This window comes from Rousettus aegyptiacus, unplaced genomic scaffold, assembly GCF_014176215.1.
Source record: "Rousettus aegyptiacus isolate mRouAeg1 unplaced genomic scaffold, mRouAeg1.p scaffold_m13_p_16, whole genome shotgun sequence".
Taxonomy (NCBI): Eukaryota; Metazoa; Chordata; class Mammalia; order Chiroptera; family Pteropodidae; genus Rousettus; species Rousettus aegyptiacus.
This window is the reverse complement of record NW_023416291.1, coordinates 11,159,099-11,179,406: the sequence shown is the minus strand read 5'-3', so window position 1 is coordinate 11,179,406 and position 20,308 is coordinate 11,159,099. Positions and strand designations below refer to the sequence as shown.

At 51.7% G+C, this 20,308-nt stretch overlaps 1 protein-coding gene across 1 annotated transcript in view; it reads left to right on the top strand.

Annotated features, from left to right (window-relative positions):
• The window catches only part of MAML3 (mastermind like transcriptional coactivator 3), a 352,983-nt gene that overhangs the window by 326,745 nt on the left and 5,930 nt on the right, over window positions 1-20,308 (top strand). Inside the window, exons 3-4 of the mRNA XM_016154034.2 lie at window positions 15,913-16,194; window positions 18,329-18,413. Coding sequence (XP_016009520.2) covers window positions 15,913-16,194; window positions 18,329-18,413 — 367 coding nt within the window. The remainder of the gene's footprint in view (window positions 1-15,912; window positions 16,195-18,328; window positions 18,414-20,308) is intronic.

The following is a 20,308-nucleotide window of genomic DNA, read 5'->3' as shown; positions in this document are numbered from 1 at the left end:
CTTCCAGATTCCTCTGATCGGTGGGGGGCCCCCTCTTGACAGTTGTCAGAGCTCAGAAGCCGAAGGAAGCGGCTCCCGTTGCCGCGAGTACTGAGTCTGTGGTGAGGTTTACGAGCTGTTCCTGCGGCCGGGTTTTTGCCTCTAAAAACAACCAGATTTTCGCTCGGATCTGTGAGAACGCAGATTAGGAAGGGACTGTCTGCAAAGACTTGTGTTAATGCCACCAAGCCTATATAGCTTGGCCCCATGGTGCTTGAGCAGCCATGTTTCTCAGTGAAAACGTTTTCTTTTTTTCGCATGTTAGCATTAATGTATGTCTCGTGTTTTAAAAATCTGCATTAATGCAAAAAAAAAAAAAATTCTGAAAAGCAAAAGCATTAGGTAAGATATGAACTTATGGTATATAATCGGGACGTATACTATCTTCATAAATATAGTAACTATATATTAATAAACCATTCCTAGTTTTTCCCCAAGTTTGAAGAAGTTCTTCATCCTTCCTGAGGAGGAAAAGACTTGTTCCAGTTGAGTTTTGTTTTGTCCTGTTGGTTTGTTTTTGTTGGCAGTTCGGGGGGCCCGCATGGGGAGACTCTTGCCCACACTCTGTTGGCAGGATGGGAGGCGCCCCTGCCCACAAGAGGCTGTGTTCTGAGGCCTGCGAAACAAACCCAGGGTGAGTCTGCAGGCCTTGCGAATGGCGGCTGACGGACACCTGGTCAGGCCGAGACCCTCCTGTTCCCCCCGCCCGTCCGCGACTCAAACTCTGGGAGCAGTCTCGAGAAACGGCTTAGCTTTCCAAAACTAGGTGCATTCGGACTGAAAGAAATAGATGAAATTTCACCCTGTCACTTTTTTTTGTATAATTTTTTAAATTTTTTTTATTTATTATGGTGACATTGGTTAACAAAATTCAGTAGGTTTCAGGTGACGCCCTGAAGGTATATAAATGTCTAATTATTATGTCGTATGCCTGAAACTAATATAATATTGTATGTCGACTGTAAATGAAGAAGAAATTTACCCCCAAAAAACAATTTCATCCCGATAGTGCTTTTGTTCTTTACCACATTCACCACCACCCCCACCACCCCATAAAAAATATGTACAAACAGAAAGCGCAGCTTAGGATAAGAACGTCTCCAAGCCAGACCGCGCTGTGCTTTGCGGGGTGCGGGTGGGTGTCCACCCGCCGGGGTCTGCTGCGGGGCCCTTCCCAGCCCGGGTCTGCGGCCTGCGTCTGCCGTTCAGCGCCAGACGGCCTGTATCCAGGGGGCCCTCCACCCGGCTGTCCTTCCCCTCAGTTTCCAGCCCCTCGTCCTGGCATTCAGGTCCTGAATGCCTCTATGTCGCGGCGTGGGCCTATTTCTCCAGAGCCCCTGAGGGGGAAAGTGACAGGCAGCGAGACTCACGGCAACCAGCCCCGGAAACCCCCACGAGAAAGTGTGTCTTCTTGTGGCCCGAGGACCCTAAGAATCCAAGGCCTCCCTTCTCGATTAACCGCCGTGCGGTTTAAAGGGCCAGAGGCACGCTCGCGCACACAGCCCGTGGACGCCGCAGGCCAGCGTCACTGTGAGTGGCGTCTCCCAGCCCCTCCTCCGAGGCCCGCCGCCTCCGCCCGCGCGGTCCTGCTGCCACGGGTCGGTGTCAGTGACACCATCGCGTGTGCATGGAGTGAACGCCCCGCCAGAGCTTTAAAAGTTCTTCCCCCCAAATGTATCCTCTAACTAAAGGGATACGGACAGGTTGCTGAAGGAAAGAAAACTCCCTGCAAGAGCAGAGAGTTGCCTGGAGCTCTGTACCCTCCTTCACTCCCTCCCCCAAACTCCCGAGTCAAGTCACCTTCCCTTGTTTTTTTTTAAGGCACCGAGTTCCCTATACCTTTCAAGGGCAGGGCCCCCCTCCGTGCCCACCCCGTTGGCGTCTCCCCAGACCCCACGCCGACATGGCCGAGGGCTGCACAGGCTCAGCCGCTGCAGAATACAGAACTGGTGAGACGCTGCTGGCCTTTGGCCACTGAGTCCAAGCCAAGCGGGGGGCCCAGAATTCCTTCAGATGACCCGCCGCCAAGAGCCGGCCCGGCCCGGGACAGCAGCTGTCCCCAGGCCCCCACCCCTGCTTTCCCTGGGCCTGTTGGTACCTTTGCTCGCTCTGTCTCCCTTCTACTTGTTTAAGAAAAGAAAACATAATCGTAGTTTGGCACATCACTTTGGGTGGACGCACAGAGAGTACGTCCTATATATCAGAAAGGGAGAGAGAGGAGGGGTGGGGAGAGAAAGGAGAACAAATTGGCTGCCTGCAGAGGTCCAGTGTCAGACGTCAGAGGAACCGTGTTCCTCCAGCCGCTGCGGGGGAACCCATAGCAACGGGGCCCAGCGAGCGGGAGGGAGAGACGGATGGGAGGGTGTGCAGCCCCTCCCTCGGACAAAAAGGCGGAACCGGCAGGTGAAGCCATCGTTCTCCAGAGCCCGGTGGTAATTGCAGGGCGTCGTAGACCAGAGTATCCGCCTCTCCTTGGCCTCGTCTCAGCAAGGGGTAGGAAGATTTTCGAAGAGAAGGTTTTTCATTTATTCGGGGAAGACACCCAGTCTCCAAGCTGCTGATACAAAGCATGTTTTCCCTTGGAACCACCAACATATTCTTCAATCCTGAATTTTCAGCGACCTGACTGGCTTCATTAGGGACGCACTGCTTGGTAGAAGTTATTTTTATTTCCATCTCTGGATTTAAAAGATCGATGGAATAAATGCAACATTATGAAAATACCACACCGTTTCTGTTGCAAAGAAGGCTTCACATTAAGACCAAGAGTGATTTTCTGACTTTTTGAAAAATTCAATAGAGCTTAAACCCACTCACGAAGCCTCAGAAATACTTAGTGGTCACATTTGTTGTGCATTCTACTTGTCGTTAAAACCCTTTACCTGGGCCCCATCTAACTTGCGTTACTCTTTGTCAGGCCTTGTTGGAAAAAATCTTAAATGAAACACTGAGTAGGAAGCAGAAAGTTGGGGGACAAGATAGGGTATCACAAAAATGAAAAGGCCTCTTCTTCTCCGAGTGGTTTTGGTCATAGTTGCCGTTATTCTCTGCTGCTGTCTCTTCATCCCAGGATGTGATCGTTAGGGCTTTAAAAATATTCAACATATACCCCTACTGCGCTCCTGGTTAAGAGTCAGGTGGTATATATTCGGCATACTCCCGTACACTAACTTCACATTAGATGGATTCGAGTTTCGAAAAGTAGGGAGAGCAATGAAAACTGAAATTATTCACGGCGAGTTTCGAGCGGGATCGCTCTCCCTGCCAGATCCTCGGTCGCCTTTTGCCGAGGGCCCCGTGGGGATGGCAGAGACTGGAAGTGAGCGGGAGGCGGGACCCCGGGACGGGCTCGTGACGCCACGCGCCGCATGCGGGGAACAGCGCGTGAACTCTGGTCCTCACCAAAACATGCCTTGCGGTTGCGTTTGACTCTTGACTGCTAAGTTCCCGTAATCGGGAACCACGTCCTCCCTTTCTGCCTGGATTACCCGCACACTGCCTCCCACCCTGCCTTCCCCCTTCCCTCCCGCTGGGTCCCGTTCTGATCTCTACCGGACACCAGCTTAATCGTAGTAAAGTGATGCTTTTATCGTTTCATTCCCTTTACGAGCCTTCACTGTCTGTCGGTTAGGTCAGATGTCTGCGCCTGTGTTCAGACCTGTCCACGGCCAGACCCGTGCCACACAGCTTTCCTCCCATGGACCCCAGCACCCTGAAGTTCAGGGCCTCGGAACCACCAAGTTCGGGGCCTTGCAGCCACCACCTCCCAACTTGCAGGTGGCCGTTCGCACCTTCTCCTCCTCTGCTCGCTCAGATCCAAATCTACACTGCCCTCGAGGCTGCCCCCTTACCCTGAAGCTCTTCCCGAGAAGAACTAGAGAATTTTAGGGCTGGTAGGCACCCTAGAGAGCACCTGGGTGGGCGTCCGCATTCTATGAAGAATGCTGACGCTCAGAGGTATTCCACGACTTGCCCCGGGTCACAGAGTTCCCTAGAACCCCTCATTCTACCCCCTTTCTGCTACGTGGCCCTGAGCGCCCCAGGTGCGAGCAGGCTGGTTTTATGGAAATCCTGTGCAGCCAGAGCACATACCACAGTCCCGTCCTTGGCAGGCTGGACTCATCTGTCCAGCTTCTCAGTGAAGAGAAGCCTTGTCCCTCCCCGGAGTAAATATCCCCACAGGACCAGGGGACCGTGGCTGCCATTCTCCAAGACTCTAACCACACCTGCCAGCATGCTGGGTGCTGGAGGCCCGTGGGGACGCCCTGAGCACCCAAAACTTTTTTAAAAGTGGGGTGCATGCATGAATTAGAAGAAAGCTTTAGCAGCAAATTATCCATATTTTGCACATACCATTCCAGTGCTCAGGTGTCGGGTGGAGGGTTGTGGTATACGCTTATTTTCTGGAGATAGAGTGATAGTATCTTACTGCTCGTAATATCAAAGCAAAGTTGTAAACACAACCCGTAGTCATGGATTTTTGTATTCTATTAAGCAAGTCAGCTGTTTGCTTGTTTGTTTTGTTTGTTTGTTTTAGCCGTGGCCAAATATTTTCTAAGAAAAATCGACTCTAAGACCTTCAAACTGAAACTGAAAATGCCTTTAAAGGTTTGGTTGACTCGGGAAGGATTTTATCCACGCTGATTGAGAAATCGTCTCCTCTTAAGATAGGGGAGGCTAAAGAGGAGAAGAAACACAAGGGCAAAAGCAAAGTAACGAGTTGGGCGAAGGCAAAAGGAGCTAAGTGTGTCCATTAGAGAAGCGGCCGAAAGGTGAGGAGGACCAGCGTCACGGTTCTGCTCTGACCATAACCTCCTGTGAGCAGTCGACTTTGAGAGGAGCGGTAGTTGCGAACGCTCTCAAAAGAGGTGTCTGTTCGGGGCAGAGGGCGAATCGCGTCTCCCTCGTCAAGCAGCTCACCTGCGCCCGGGAAGCAGGGAGACGAGGAGTAGCAAGGGGCTAGAGGAAGGATCATGAAAACTCCTGGAGGAAGTTGGGGCAGGGAGAGGCGGGCGTTTGACGTGGCATCATAGGAGGGCAGACTTGGCTTTCGATTCTGGTAGAAAAGGAGACTGGTGATACGGCCCAGGTATTTAAGCAAAAATACTTATGAGGCAAACTGTCTTTGGCACATCACCCCATCTTTGGCCGGCATCGCCGTTGTGGGCAGGAGTAGATTTAGTCCTCACGGAAATGAAAGTCGCACATCAATTTCACCTTCATTCTAGGGTCTAGTTTCACATCCAGCTGTGTCAACCTCATTTTCATCCTAAACAAAAGGCAATCGCCTGTGAACAGGGGTATCTTCTTTCGTAAGGCCAAGGAACGGATTTGACCATTAAGAGAGAATAAAATGTGAGCTGAGCTGAAAATATAGGTCTCGTGTAAAGTTTCGAATTTCCTCATTCGCGTTCACGTTGATGATGATGAGAGCCAGCACGTACGGGCACTTGCTGTGTGCCAGGCACCACTGAACCATGCCACCTGAGAGAGGTTCTGATAAAGGATTGACGAGCGACAGGCCCGTGGACGTGATTTCTGATCGTTTCCTGGCCCCGTCCTCCAGGTCACTGTGGGCCGTGCGGTGTGCAGTCGGGAGCTGGGTTCTCTGCATTCCAGGCTCAGTCGAGGGGGCCCTCTTTGAGGTCCTTATTCCTTTTAAGGCCATTTTTATCCTAGTTTATCCCTGGATCTTCTCAAGGTTAACAGAAGACCTGAGCCACTTCTATTTTTCCGAGTTCCCAGGTATATTTACAAAATGAACAAATGCCAACAAAAAGGGACAAGAACGTAACGGTTTTTTTGGTTTGGTTTTTTTTTTTTTTTAATACGGTGAAGTGCAATTGTTCCACTCACGAGATAAACACGGGACTTGCAAATACGTCAGTCAGTAATTGACTTGCAGGGGACATGGACAGTCAGACCTAGTCACAGGGCACGACTTACATGAAATAGAGGTATCTTTCGGTCTTATCAGGGTTTCTCAGTGACGCTATGCAAAACCTCATTTGAAGAATGTGTCTAAAAATTTAAACTCGAGGACTTTTCCGGACTAAGACCCAGGGTCCGATGGACGACCCTCTCCCCCATCATCTCCCACCCATAGCCCCTGGCCGACCCTGTGCGAGCCCCTCTCCTAGACTCATTTCCTCTAAGAACCTGGTTCTCGGCCAAAATCTCTAAATACATAAAAATGTTCCTCCTTTCTCCCCCTACTTTCTCCTGCCCTCCCCTGAGTCCTGGCCTCCTCAAACCCCATCACTGCTGGCCCGGCATCTGCTCTCAGGAGTGTGCAGAGGGCGGCCTTCCTCCCAGAGCCTCGGCGTGATCACACCTGGTCGGCCCACAGACAGGTCGGTTCAGCAGTCGGGAACGCAGTGAGCAGGGCTGGCAGCGTCTTCTGCCGAGAGGGCCGAGCAGGGGCCACGAGCAGCAGCTTCTAGAAGGGGATCTTCCCCACCCGTCAGAGCGGGCGTCCGTCAGCCACCCCGCCCAGGCTCCGGAGGGGACGGCAATGATGGAGGGAGGGCCCGCGGGCGCCCCCTCCTCGCAGCATGGCCCCGAGCCCCGCGCTCCGCTCCCCGTCTTCCTGTCTCGTGCTGGCCGCAGCAGCGTGGTGCTGCTCGTCTATACGGCAGCGCTGGCCCGGCTCCCAGTGTAACACAAACCTCTGCATCGGTTATGTAATCTTCGCTGCGATGACGTCATCAGAGAGGGGGAGTCGGTCGAAGAGAAAGGCACGATTTGGGGGGAACGGTGTAGCTCAGGAGAAAAAGTCTTCCCGGCAGCGAAGCTGAGGACAGCTGAGGCTCCCTCCTCCCCCTCCCTGTTTTTAAATCAAGGAAAGAAAGGCAGCGAGCATATGGGCAAAATCCTGACTCCGGGAGCAGCTGACAAGCCACTTGCAGTTCACGTGTCCTGACGGCGGCCGCTCGGATGCAAGCAGATGCCATCCCTGCCTCTGGGGGGCAGGTCTCGCAGCCCCTCGGCCCAGACGACCTGTGGTGGCCAATGACAGCTTTCACCCCATCTCTCAAGTTCTTAAACTCTGAAGCTCGGGCGGTTCTGGCTGTGCTCGGTGGCTTCGCGCCTAGACCGGAGAAGAACCGCAGAGAGTGGGGTGGTGCCCCGCAGGGACCCTTGTCCAGGTGGCTCCGCGTCCTGGGAGCCGGTCAGGGCCCCGCAGAGCCGTCCCCGGGGCCTGGAGCCGTTGGTCGAAGCAGGGAAGAGCTGACTTAGTTGCCGAAACGGTGGCCAGTCCCGGTTTGTTCCTACCACGCCCAGCTCTCGGAATCTCCCGAGAAGTGCCAGCTAAGGATGACCCCTGCGTACCCCGGAGCGTGAGGCGGGCTCAGTGGAAGCAGGCCCCACCACCAGGGCCCCTCCTGAATGCGACACGTTCCAGTCCATGTCTGCTTAGGCTAAGTCTTCTTAATTAGGTTTGTTTCTTTGGGTAGAGTCGAGGTTGCCATTATCGTTTAATAAATCCTCTAAATGTTAGCCATTTAGGTTGTTTTTAATTTTGTGCTACTCTAAGTCACTCGGGCAATTCAAGACAAATCGTTGCACGAAGCCATGAATGTTTTCATGAGGCGAGTCCTTAGAAATGGAATTTCGAGGTGCGATGTATTGGGGTCTGTCCCTCCGGTCCCCTTCATGTCCCCCTGAGCCATTCTGAAACCTCACTTCCTCCGGGAAGCCTTCGGTGTCCTCCCCAGGCCCAGTCAGGGGCTTTCATGGCTGGGTCCCCGCTCTCCGCCGTCTCCTTGTCAATGGCCCAAGATGCCCCTGCAAAGAGCCATCAGCTGCCCAGGAACTAGGGGAGCCTCCCCCCTCATCAGCACTTTGGAGTCCTTGAAGTCTTTTTCTGACCATTTGAAGACTTTGTTTTTAGAGCCCAAATTTTAAATATATTTACTTGAAGTAATACGTTCATAATAGAAAATTTGAAAGAGTATAAAAATTAAAATCACTTATGATCCTTATCTAACATGATCATTCTGTGACTATTGATTTAGAAACTGCTGCTTTTTCTCCTCTTAGCTATATGTTGGAAGGTTTTTTTTTTTCTATGTGATTAGATAGTCCGAGAGTGCGTGATTTTTATTGGCTGCAGAGAATTCATGGTATGGATGTACCATAATTTATTTAATCAAGCTCCTATTGTTGCACACTAATGAACTTTTAACCAATTTAGAGTTGCTTTGGTGGTGGAATTAATCACAACAAAGGGATCAAAAGGACTCTGTAATTTACATCAAAGACAGAGGAAAAGCATAACTCTCAAAGTCGGGTTTCCACTGGAGGGGCCTATGACAACTACTTTCAAAGCACAGATAAGGACAAATGGTATTTTTGTTGTTTTTACCCCCCAAGAAAGTCCTTGAAAGCCTGACCCTGTGTGGCTGGTGGCGCTCTCACATCTTGCACTGGACTGCCAACTTTAACCCTTTCTGTCTTCTTCAGCAGAGACTCCCTTGAGGAGCTGGGAGAAGCAGTCCATTGTAGGGCCACCTTGGTTCCTCCTCCCCAGTCACACACGATACTGGTTGACGGTGGAATTCATCATAGCCAGTTAGCTCAGGTCAGCAAGTATTTATTCAGTTGCAATTGTGAACCTAGCTCTGTGCTAGACATCAGGAGACATTAAAACACACACACACACTCTCTCTCTCTCTCTCTCTCTCTCTCTCTCTCTCTCTCTCTCTCTCTCTCTCTCTCTCTCTCTTTCTCTCTCTCTCTCTCTCTCTCCAGACCTCGCAAGAACTATCCTACCAGAAAATTACAACTTGTAAGCATCTGGAAAGTTGGAACTTTCTATCTCTTCTATGTTACCTAGTAAGAAACAGTAGTAAAATTATGTCTATACCTTAATCATGAACATGGAAAATATATTATTGCATGGGGGGGGGGGGCTGGGAATAATCACAAAGGCACATCAAAGTATTAACATGGTTGCCTTTGAGTGTGAAAAATAAATATTGCCTTTTCTTTCTTTATACTTTCATGCAATGTTTTCAAATTTTTCCAATGACCGGGAGGGAGGGGGAGTAAGCAAAACATATATTTTTTTAAATAGTCCAATGTCTAGATAAGAGCTCCATTCTGCTCATTGAGAGCCTAGAAAGAAAACCAACTGTAACTTCTTAGTCCTGATTATCTTAGGAGCTAAGCTAGAACCAGAAACAGCACTTCCCTCACCCTGAATTTCCAGAGCTGCATGTTCAAGAGGCCATAGCAACAACAATCTTAACAACAAGCCATTTGTTACATGGTTGGGGTGGGCCAGTCCCTGGGCCCTTGATGAAGCTGAGTTTCTAGCTAGGCCTGTTAGGATCCCCCAGTGTAAACAGCTCCTTCTTAGAGGTCGAACAAAGAACTTGCTGAACACATTTAACAGGCTTCGCACTGGGCCTCAAGCGTCTGCCTTTTCGGTGATTAGGTTCCTAAATTGATAAACTGCCTCAAAACTCAATCATCTTTGGGACACAAGTACCCCACATCACAAAGCAAATCTTTCAATCCAAACTTCTTGAATATCATCTGCTGAAACAGAGGGGTTTGTATGGAGCAGGCCCTATTGCGGCCCCGCTATGAATTTATTGTAAGCAACTAACTCTCCAAACCCGCAGTGAAAAATTGTTCTGCACGAAGAAATTCTGTAAAAGAAACCACCATCCTGAAACCAAGTTTCTGCCCTGATACTTGATCAACTTCAAAAGGAATTCAAAGATTTTATTTTGTTCCTTCCATTTATGGTTGAATGGGCCAATCTTATGCCCTTTCTCTAAATGTCGAAGTATATACCACAGAGGCATCCTAATTTAGGGTATTGGGCCACATATAAAAAATGACGTGTATTTTTGAGCTCTTTCAGCTTCATCCTTTGATCTCAACAGTTGCTACTTTTTTATTCTATGCTTATTCCTCTCCCCCCCCACCCCCACACCCCCTTCCTATTTCTTCTTACTCCAGAGTCCTCTTGGGTGGTCTCGCTCAATTTAGACCAGATGCATGTTATGGTCAGTGGGAAAGTCAGAATCCCAAAGACACCACCACCAGCTGTGGGACATCAGACAAGTTACTTAAACTCTCAGAGACTCAGAGTTATTTTACGTCAGTAAAATGAGTTTAATGATGGAGGTGAGCGCGCCTAGCGGAGCGCTTTGCTTATGGGTGTTTCATTGTCTTCTTCCACTGTTGCCTCTGCTCCCTGCGTGTTTGAAGAAACTCGTCCAGCCAGAGGGGACTTTCCTCCCATCACAGAGCTCCACAGCTCTACCTTCTGTCAGGCCAGGAAGTCTAGTGACGTTTGATGCTTCCTCAAGTGCGCACTACTGGCCTCTCCCTTCCTCAGTCTTGGCTGCTTCTCAGCCTCACCTCAGAGCTGCAGGAGTCCAGAGCTTCCTGGAAGGATTATGGCCATGGATCCTTTCAGAATTCTTGGGTTTGCATGGCCTGAGCAGCCCTCTGAAACTTTGAGAATTTTGTTCCAAAGGCAGAAGGACCTGCAATAGAAACCTGAGCAACTCAGCACTCTGACTTGCTATGGAAAATGCAGAGTTTGCTATGTCATCGGGAAGCCCTACGTGCAGTCATCACCCATAAACCAGGATTATTTGCCCCAGTGATTCCCAAACTGTGGGACCTGGTAATTACCTGGGGGCTCGTTAAAACACCCCCAGAGGATTGGTTCAGTAGGCTTGGGGTGGAGCCCCCAGATTTGCATGTCTAACAACCTCCCCAGATGATGCTAATGCTGCTGATCCTGGAACCACACTTTGAGAAACCCTCACTTAGCCCATTATTGTTCGCCAACTGCCCCGTACTGGAAGTGGGTGAGGTTTTAGCATCTCAGTCATTTCCTTTCTACAGGCCTTCATTAACTCTCTCGCCTCCAAAGTTTCCACTGTCAGGGAGTCGTCTTAGGAATATGATTTGTATTTGCGGGCTTGGGGACTGAGACCGATCAGATGGCATCCCGGAGCCACAGCCCTGGGGCCACCCTGTGCTGCCCTAGGACAGGAAACTGCTGAACCCCACCCCCCCCCCCCGCCCCCAGCAAGTGTGATGATGTTCTGCGTGAAACGCTGGCTTCCAAGATTTCTAAGGCCTTCGGGAACTTAAAACTTGAATAGTACCTTTGCAGGGGAGGGGGGGAGGGCAGCCTCTGGACACTGGCGAGGTCGGACATGGAAATCTCTTGGTGTATGGAATCTAGGCAAGATTCCCTTTGGGCTGAAATCGATGTAATTGCTTATTTAATTACTTGCTCCAGTTCAGGGTGCGTAAAAGCGCGGATGTTTTTCTTCTCGGACATCCTTTTTCTTTATGTATTGATTTATTATTACTTTTTCCTACCAGGAACACCCATTTATTCCCCCCGCCACCACCATGCCTTGCATTCCCATTTCCTTCCCAGCCACCGGCACCCGCGCTTGGCGCTGGCAGGGAAGGCGCCCCCTGGGCGCGCGCGGGTCGCGGATCTCGGGGGGCCCCCGGCGGCCCCCTCGGCGGGTCCTTTGTTAGGGACGCCCGCGCGCACAGGCGCTCTCCGGCCTGCCGGGCTCGCACGCGCCCGCGTCCTGCCTGCTTAGAGTCCCCTAAGGACTTGTAAGCATATAGGCTCGAGTAGAGAGGCTAAATTACGCCCCGGGGGACTTTTTAAGTAAAATCCTAAATTTCATTTAGGCTGTTCGTGGGCCAAGCCACTGTAAAGACGGCGGCGGCGCGCCCCTCCGCGCCGGCTTTGTGCGCCCGGGGCCGCGGGGAGCCCTGCGCTTTCGGACCGTCCTCGGGGACCGGGTGTGCACCACCCCCCGCCCCAACCCCGCCCCGTCTCCCCCTCCCCGCACCCGCGCCTCCCGCTCCCAGCCCTTCCGTTTCCTCCCACCGCGCCCCCCACCCCGACCCGCCCCCCGCCACCTCCCTCCCCTCGGGCTGCAAGAAAAGTCGGTAATAAGAAACCAGTTCGGTGTCAGTGGGAGAGGGGCGGGGGGGAGATCGCCCCAGAGATACGCGGCGCGGAGAGCGAGCTCATTTTGTGTAAAGAGGGCCTCGAGTCGCCAGGGAATTCCTGGATTGTCTCAGGCTGTCGTGTGTGATGTCCATCACGCCGCGCGAACGCCATCTGCTCGGTATTATGCTCGCAGTTGCCAGGCTACCTGCTGTACGCAGCAACACTTGACTGCCTGGCTCCACGTTCGCAGCGCCGCCCGACGCGCGGGGCGGGGGCCGGGCCGGGGGAGGCGGGGGCCGGGCCGGCGGAGGCGGGGGCCGGGCCGGCGGAGGCGGGGGCCGGGCCGGCGGAGGCGCGCGCGGCATGATTAAGCCATCTGCAGGCGGAGGGGCGGGGGGCGCGGGCGGCCGAAGCCTGAGCGCCGGGCGGACACCGCCACCTGCTGGGCCAGACGAAGAACAGCAGCTGCTCCTTGTTTCCCCGGACGAGCACCGCCTGGAAAAGGCTGAGGCCCGGGGCCGTCCATCCTCAAGCCGGCTTGCCACCAAGCCCCGTCTCCCCTCAGTCTCAGGCTTTTGCGACCCCCGCCCAGGAGCCCAGCAATCTTCTTTGGCTCGCCGCCAGCAACGCCGGCCCCTCTCACCCAAACACTAGGCATGTTCTTGAAAACACTTAAGAGGAATAAAGCTTCCCTGCACACGGATTTATAAATAAACAGCTGGCTGCTCTTGGGAGATATTTTTACCACAGCTGTTTTTTTGAAGTCGAAAACTGCCTCTCTGGGGGAGGTAGGGTGTTTTTTACACCTCCCACCTCTCTCCAGCCCTTAGAAAATTGCTAAGATCTTCTCCCTGGAGAAGATAAGCAAAATACTGTTCATTGGTTTTGATTTTTTTTTTTTTCCCCTCCTCCCTTGATTTTACTGAAGGGTAAGAGGTTTGGGGAGTAATGAAGATCTATGTGGCCATTTGGGGTTCTGACGGGAAGAGACCGAATGAGGATTCTTGGTAGAAAGCAAGGGAGGTCGCTGGGCAAGGGGTGGGGTGGAGAACAAGCCCGTAATTAAACCTAAAAATACTGCATCCTTTGGCTTCGAGGCATTACACTTCTGATGACGAAAGCTCAGCCTGGTTTTCCCCAGCTGCACACATAGTGTATGTCCTCCTTAGAAACAGGAGCGGTGGCATGAAATCCCGAAGTTCCACAGACTGTTGCTCGTTAAGCCCTTTCAGACCGGAGGTTAAACGCCACCATGTAACATGAAGCGGTTAATGGCCTCATCCAGCTCAGTGCGGAGGGTGAGTCACTTGGTGCGTCTTCGGCTTCGGAATACACGCCCGAGGGTGGGCTCTAGGTGTCACTCACCGGCTGCTAAACGCGGCAGGGCCGTCTGGGAGCGTCCTAAAGGTGTATCATCAGCCTCGATCCACGGCTGTTTCCTATGGACAACAATCCTTTGAAAATGCACGTGGCTCTCCTGCCTCTGTCTTAAGGACTTCGGTGCGAAACCTGGAGGTTAAACCTTTGGGAGGGAATCATTTGGGGAAATATATAATCCCGGGAAGAAATAACCTGACTATTCCCTTGAGAAGGTTTTTCTTTCCCCCCACTGTGCTTTTGAAGTATTTCTTCTTGCCGCACGAAGGCAGGGGCCAAAAGTGGCTGGATGTGTCGACATGGTCGCGGGGTGGGGATAAGGCTGGGACAGCAACTCGTCACTGCTTACCACTCGTGGGCATGCGCCCCAGCTACCCCGGCAGGTCACACAGGACAAGAATGTCTCAACGCGTGCGGAAATAAACGGGGCCGGCCCAAACCAGCCCTGTCGTACAGTCAAGCTGAAGAAAACTTTATCTTCCCTTGGCGCTCATTTTCTTTCCAGCTCTCTCCTCCTTATCAAAACTGGAAATTAAACGTACCGAAATACACAGGGGGAAGGAAAGCCCGTATATCTGTATTTTTGCTGATTTGGTTAGCTATACACTTCAGTGTGTGAATTTGTTAAAGTGCCAAGTCATTCAGCCATTTCTTTCTAAAAGTGGCAAGAATCAATGGGATAAAAAAAAAAAAAAAAAAAAAAAAAAAAAAACCCTGATAGGAAGGGCTTCGAAAACAAGAATTGGGGGGAAAGGAGAGACTGAAATATCTTGACCCCTGCAAAGGTCATTCAAAAAGTAAACTGGTAACATAAAGGTCCCTGGCATTTTTGAGTATCAGCTCTGTTTAACATAAATATTGCATAGCTCTCTGTGCATTTTCTCGGTGAACACACAATGATTAGGCCAAGACAAAAAGTGGTAGCCTCAACAATTACACATTTGAAAAATAGTACGTTTATGAGAGGCGTACTATAAGTTTTGTCGTCAGGCAGTTCTTAGGCTCACAGCCGGCGCCATGGAGCTGGAGCCCGGGGAGAGGCCTCCGCGAGCGGAGGGAATGCGAATTTAGACTGAAGATCGGTGTCTTGTTCAGCCGGTTGTGGTTCTTCCATTTATCATGTGACCTGGGTACTTAATGAACCGGAACTCTGGGGCTCTTGTTTCAAGGGCGACGGGAGTAATGTATTTTTGCTTCGTTTTTTTTGGTTGTTTTGCCTGTTTTGTTTGGATGGTAGAGTGGGGATTAATTCCTTGAAGCCTGAATGGACTGAAAGGGACATTTCTGCAGAATGTTCAGACAATGCTTGCCATCACTAGGCGTGTTTGGTAGAACGAGCGGGAAAGGGAGTGTCTAGAAACTGAGTCTTTATTTCCCCTAGTCATCTACACTGTCCAGCCATTACACACTTCCTCTCTGAGCACAAGCTCTAGTAGTCACTTGGGTTATATGTAAATAGGCGTCCACCATTTTACCTCCTGTTCCTTAAGGCCCGGTCCTTAAGCCGCCATCATTCGAATATCCAACACATAATTATAGGATCCAGAGACCCAGGTAAACCCCCCCACATCTAAGTTGTCCCAGGCATACGAGACTCGGGTCTATTTTTGAAGATGTTGGGAGATGATTATCTTTGGACAGGGCCCATCCCCATTTCTCCCCCATCAACAACTGTCACCAGCAGGATTTTGGTTGACATTGATCAGAGCTTTCAAATGTCACAATTACGGTTGACGCTTGAGCAACGGGGATCTGAACTGTGCAGGGCCACGTATATGCCTGGTGTACCTACCCGGTTCCACATATGTGGATCTAACCAACCGCAGACGGAAAACTGTTTTCCATCCGCAGCTGGGAATCCGCGGATACGGCGGGCAGACTGCACGCTGATCCTACACCATTCCATATAACGGACTTGCGCGTCCTCGGGTGTTGGTGTCCGAGGGAGGTCCCGAAGCCAGTTCCCCGTGGATACTGAGGGAGCACTGTAGTTAAGTTTGCGGGGAGTCTAAAGTTATACACAGGTTTTCGACTGCACAGGGGTCCCATGTTGTTCAAAGGTCATCCCTAATTAGAATTTCATCAAATAGCAGATCTGTCCATTTAAGAATTCCAGCAATCTTGTGTAAACATCTCTTCTACTACCTAAGTCCGTTCAGGTCAGGTAGGAAGCGAGGATTAAGAGGTAAGATCCTGCTCCCCGCTTCCAGACTTAAGGTGAGCCCAGCCGAATAAGGGCTTGTTGCCTTTCCTTTGGAGAAACACGGGATGTTAGCTGAAAACCCTGTCCTTGTCCCTTAGCCAGTCCCAGAACTTGGTCGCGGACTCCCAGAGCCGTGCTGTGACTGTCACCGCGCAGCCTCTCTGATTCTACTGCGATAAGGCCACGTTTGACGCCTACTGCCTCGTTGGTATGGAAATACAGCGTGTGCCCCGCAGGACCCCTCGGGTCCACAGCCAGGGCCTCTCCCCATCCTGCTGGAAGCGCTTTCCTTCCGACGTGGAGCCGCTTCATTCTCTCCTCCTCTGTCTTCCAGGAGCAGCACCCGATGGGGCTTCCCCGCACCACCGGCCCCATGCAGCCCTCCGTGCCCCCAGGCTCCGGTGGCATGGTCTCTGGCACCAGTCCTGCAGGTCCCGGCTTCCTGGGCAGCCAGCCCCAGGCAGCCATCATGAAGCAGATGCTCATCGACCAGCGGGCCCAGCTGATGGAGCAGCAGAAGCAACAGTTCCTGCGGGAGCAAAGGCAGCAGCAGCAGCAGCAGCAGCAGCAGCAGCAGCAACAACAGCAGCAACAGCAGCAGATCCTGGCCGAGCAGGTAACGGGCGCCCGTGGCGTGATCCCTTGTCCTGAGCAAGCATTTGCGCAGAGCCTGGCGTCCGCGAGGGCGTCCAGCTCATGTCCTTCCTCAGGGCAGTCACGGTTCGGAGTTCCCCAGGAGCACAAAAGAACCTGCAGAATTTAGGCCTTTCAGTGAGGTTTTTTCTTAGCCCAAATTAGTTTGTACTTAAAAGATAGGCTTCGGCCGTCAGTTTGAAGGCCCATTTGCCGGAGACAAGTCTTCCATTCAAGCCTGACTCCTTTTCTTCTGGTTTCTGGCAATCGGCATGGGGGCTGGGAGGGCCGGCTCACATTCTTCATAAACGCTAATATTTCTAGTGGGGAGAAAAGAAAAAAAAAAGAAAAGAAAAGAATTCAGAGAACTTTGTAGAATTTTCCTCAGTCCTTGCTCGTGACACTTTCTTTCAAGAGACAGACTCGGTCATGAACAATGGGACAGGAACAATAGCAGAATAATAGGGCCCACCGAACTACCTGGCAACCTGAACTTGGGGTCACGGAAAGGGGGAAATTTTAAGAAAATTCCCAACAGCTTTTAAAACAGCTCAGGAAATCTTTAAGCTAAAGAAAGGCCTAACACAGATAAAGCTTTACCTGAGGCATCTTTGTCCACCCCTGTCGCATAATTCCTCCGGCTTTGAAAGAAAGCCTTCCCTTCAGACAGCTGTCGGTTTCAGCTGGTTCCTTTTGGGGTGTCTCGTTTTGTCTTGTTTGCGAGATGCCCGTGCCTAATTTAGCACGATCCTGGGAGAGGCCTGAGGCCTTCCGCAGGAGGCCACGGGATGGCTCCCATGGGGTTCCGTACAGGGCATCTTGCTCCTTTACTGTAGGACGGGTGAGGTGGTCATCTCAGGCTCAAGGCCCAAGAGAGCTCTGCCCCACAGTGACCCTTCCAGAATGTTCCTAATGGGATCAGAATTTTGAAAAGTTCTCGAGCACCCTCCACCACTTACAGACCAGATACCGTGTGGGACACAGGCCCGCCGAGGTCCCTCCTAACCAGAGCAGCAAGTCAAAGTCACGTCGGTCGTCATCCCCCAGACGGAAAAACTGTACCACTCAGCGCAGTTCCCTTTTTTGCTTTTGTTCCTGAACAGCTGTGTAATGATCTCCCTTTTTACCAAGGTCGGTCAGCTGCCCGGCGGCTCTTGTGCAAACGAACCTCTATGCCCCTCACCCGGCCTAAGGTGTGTGACAAGGAACCAAGCTAAAGCACTGCCAAGGGGGAGCTGGGCTTTGTAACTCCTCTCCTCAGTCAGTCTCAGGAAATCTCAAGTGTGCCCGATACTTTTAGGGGTGGCTTTTGGCGCAACATGGAGGCCGGGTGACCAGGCAGAACCCGGCAGTGCCAGCCCAGGGTGTGCCCGCTGGGCGAGGCCGGCCAACCCTGAGATGCTTGTCCCTCCGTCCCCACGACACTAAGGAAAACATGCAGGCCGAGGCTGGAAAGGGAATAGTGCCTGGCTCGGTCCACGATCCTCGTGAGCCAGCAAGTCCAGAGATGGAGATGCTGCAGACATTCGCCAAGAGGCGCGGACTGGGGTGTTCACGGCAGCGGCACTGAGGGCAGCCCCGAATGGAAGCACCCAAAGTGACCGTCCCTGGCGGAACAGGCAAATGAATGGTGGCTTGTTCATCGGCCGGAATGCCTCTCGGTAGCGCTAATGAACAGACCGCGGCTGCATGGGTCCATGTGGCTGAATCTCCTGAATCTCACGCCTGTAAGGAGCACGAGGAGCCAGACACCCAGGCCAGACACAAACACGTCGCATAAATCCCCTTATGTGCAGGGAGGAGCAGACGTGACTGGCGTGTGTTGTGAGTGACGGGCGGCTGGCCGGAGTCGGGTGAGGGGTGACCACAGCCAGGGGCCTGAGGGGCTCCTGCCAGCCTTCCACGTCCTGATCTAGCTGGTCACCAGGGCTGTGTCGGCTTGTGAAAATCCACGCCACCACACACGCCTGCCTCCGGCACTTACTTGCCTGTCTACACGTTGTTCTTCGATACAACGTTTCGTTTTGGGGGAAAACCCCACCTTGCTCAGAACTGCAGACTCTCTAAGCGTGAGCTCCTTCCCCATCTCACCTGCGCCCTGTCCTCTGTCATTCCAGCAGCTGCAGCAAGCACACCTACCCCGACAGCACCTCCAGCCACAGCGGAGCCCGTACCCAGTGCAGCAGGTCAGCCAGTTTCAAGGTGAGGCCCGCGCGTACCTGCCCCATGGTACACCTTCCGTGGCCAAGCGTAGGATGCGTAGCCGGTTGCCTGATAGGCTGTGTTCGTGTCGGGTAGAGTAGTGAAGATATTTAAGAACCGAGGGCGCCATCCAAGCAGAAAGCGCTCGTGGAGGCCCTCTGCTGTGGCAGACTGTGACCTGTTGGTCACCGGGTCCGGGAGAGGTCTTGGTGGGCCCAGGGAGGGGTCAGGGTGCCTGTGGGGGTGGGACCGAGGCAGCCGTTCTTTGCCAAAGGTACAGAAGTGTTTCAGTAGTTCGACGACTCAAAAGGGCCCGTTGGCCCAGGATCGGCCTTGTTTATGTCTAGATCGTCATCACGGTGACCACATGAGGGCAGAAATCCTATACCGCATCTTCCTTGCTAACCCCAGCAGGTCGGCTGGCCAAAACCCCCACTTCCAACTTCCGAAGTGGGAGGAGCTGGCTTGCAGCAACCACTGATCTCTCCTGAATATGGAAAACACATCCATATGGCAGGACTGTCTTGATCCTGCTGCCCCTTTGCCAAAATCCCAAATCACGGCCCCGGGAGCCATGGGCGCGTCGTATGCCGAAGGGTGCCGTTCCTTTGTAAAGTAGACGGGCCGCTCCATCTCCAATAGAGAGATCCCCGAGGGTCTTGCATGGGGTGGAGGATGGGCCTGAGGACCCTGCCTAGTCTCACCCATAGGCGTTTTCAGAGCTCGGTCTATAGGGGTCACCTAACAGCGGGAATCCTAATTCTGATTCTCTACCTGTTTCTCGGGGCCTAGATCGATGCATGGCAGCTTCTCTTTGAGACTGTCAGGAGCTGTGAAGCCCCTTGCACACAAACATGCCTAACAATGATATATACAAACTTCGTACATCGCTTTGCAAGTGTTACTCCCTCTGTAGACTGTGATCCAGGGCAGAATTTTTCAGTCTTTGAGTTGCAATAACAGTAGGTGGTGGAAACAATTTAACAAGCCACAGCCAGTATTTTAAACAAGAACTACAACACAGAGAAACAGACTGTATCATAACAAGAGAACCTTCTGGCTCCGTTACGAACCCACGGGTGTGTATGTGCTGGATCAGGTGCTGTGAGTTGTGGGTTAAACGGTCTGAAAGCCACGAAAGTTCGCTGAACTCACTGAAGGTGGCCTCTGAAAACACTGGCTCTTGAGTAGCTAACACTCCCTTCCACGTGCCTTCTGGACTTGACACGGGGATGGACAAAGGAATTGGGCTGTCCACAGGTATGCCGTCCACTAAATTAATGTCGATAGTCTTTGAAGAATTCTGTTTCTCACTTGGTCATGGGCGGACATGAGTAGAAATAGTCTTTGTCACACGTGTTGTTAAAACAGACGGCCCGACCCCACCCCCGGAGTTTCTTGCTCAGGAGGTCTGGTGTGAGACCTGAGAATTGATATTGTAACAAGTTCCCAGGAGTTGTGGCTGCTGCTACCTGAGGAACACACTTTGAGAACTGGTGTTTTGTATTATGAACTAATGAAAATGATGAAATCTGATCAGGCAAATTTAGTGTCCCTTGAGTTTTCTGGTTCATAACTTGTTTAATATTTGAGAGGATAAAGGGATCCACCAAAATTTAATAATTCCTCAAAATAGTAAGAATTACTCTAAATGCTTTGGTTCCAATTTTTAAGTTTTACTCTTTGGACTTTCCTAAAACCCCAAAGCATAAGTAATCAACCTAAAAATTTAGCTACACTTAAGCTAAACAAGCCAGTGACATTTTAGGGTTCCTGAGCTGATTGAGATATATATATATTTTTTGTTGCTATTGTTACTATCTTCAACATTTTATGTATTTACTAATGCCCTAGATAACATAATGTTATGTATCTGGGAAAATAGCAATTGGAGA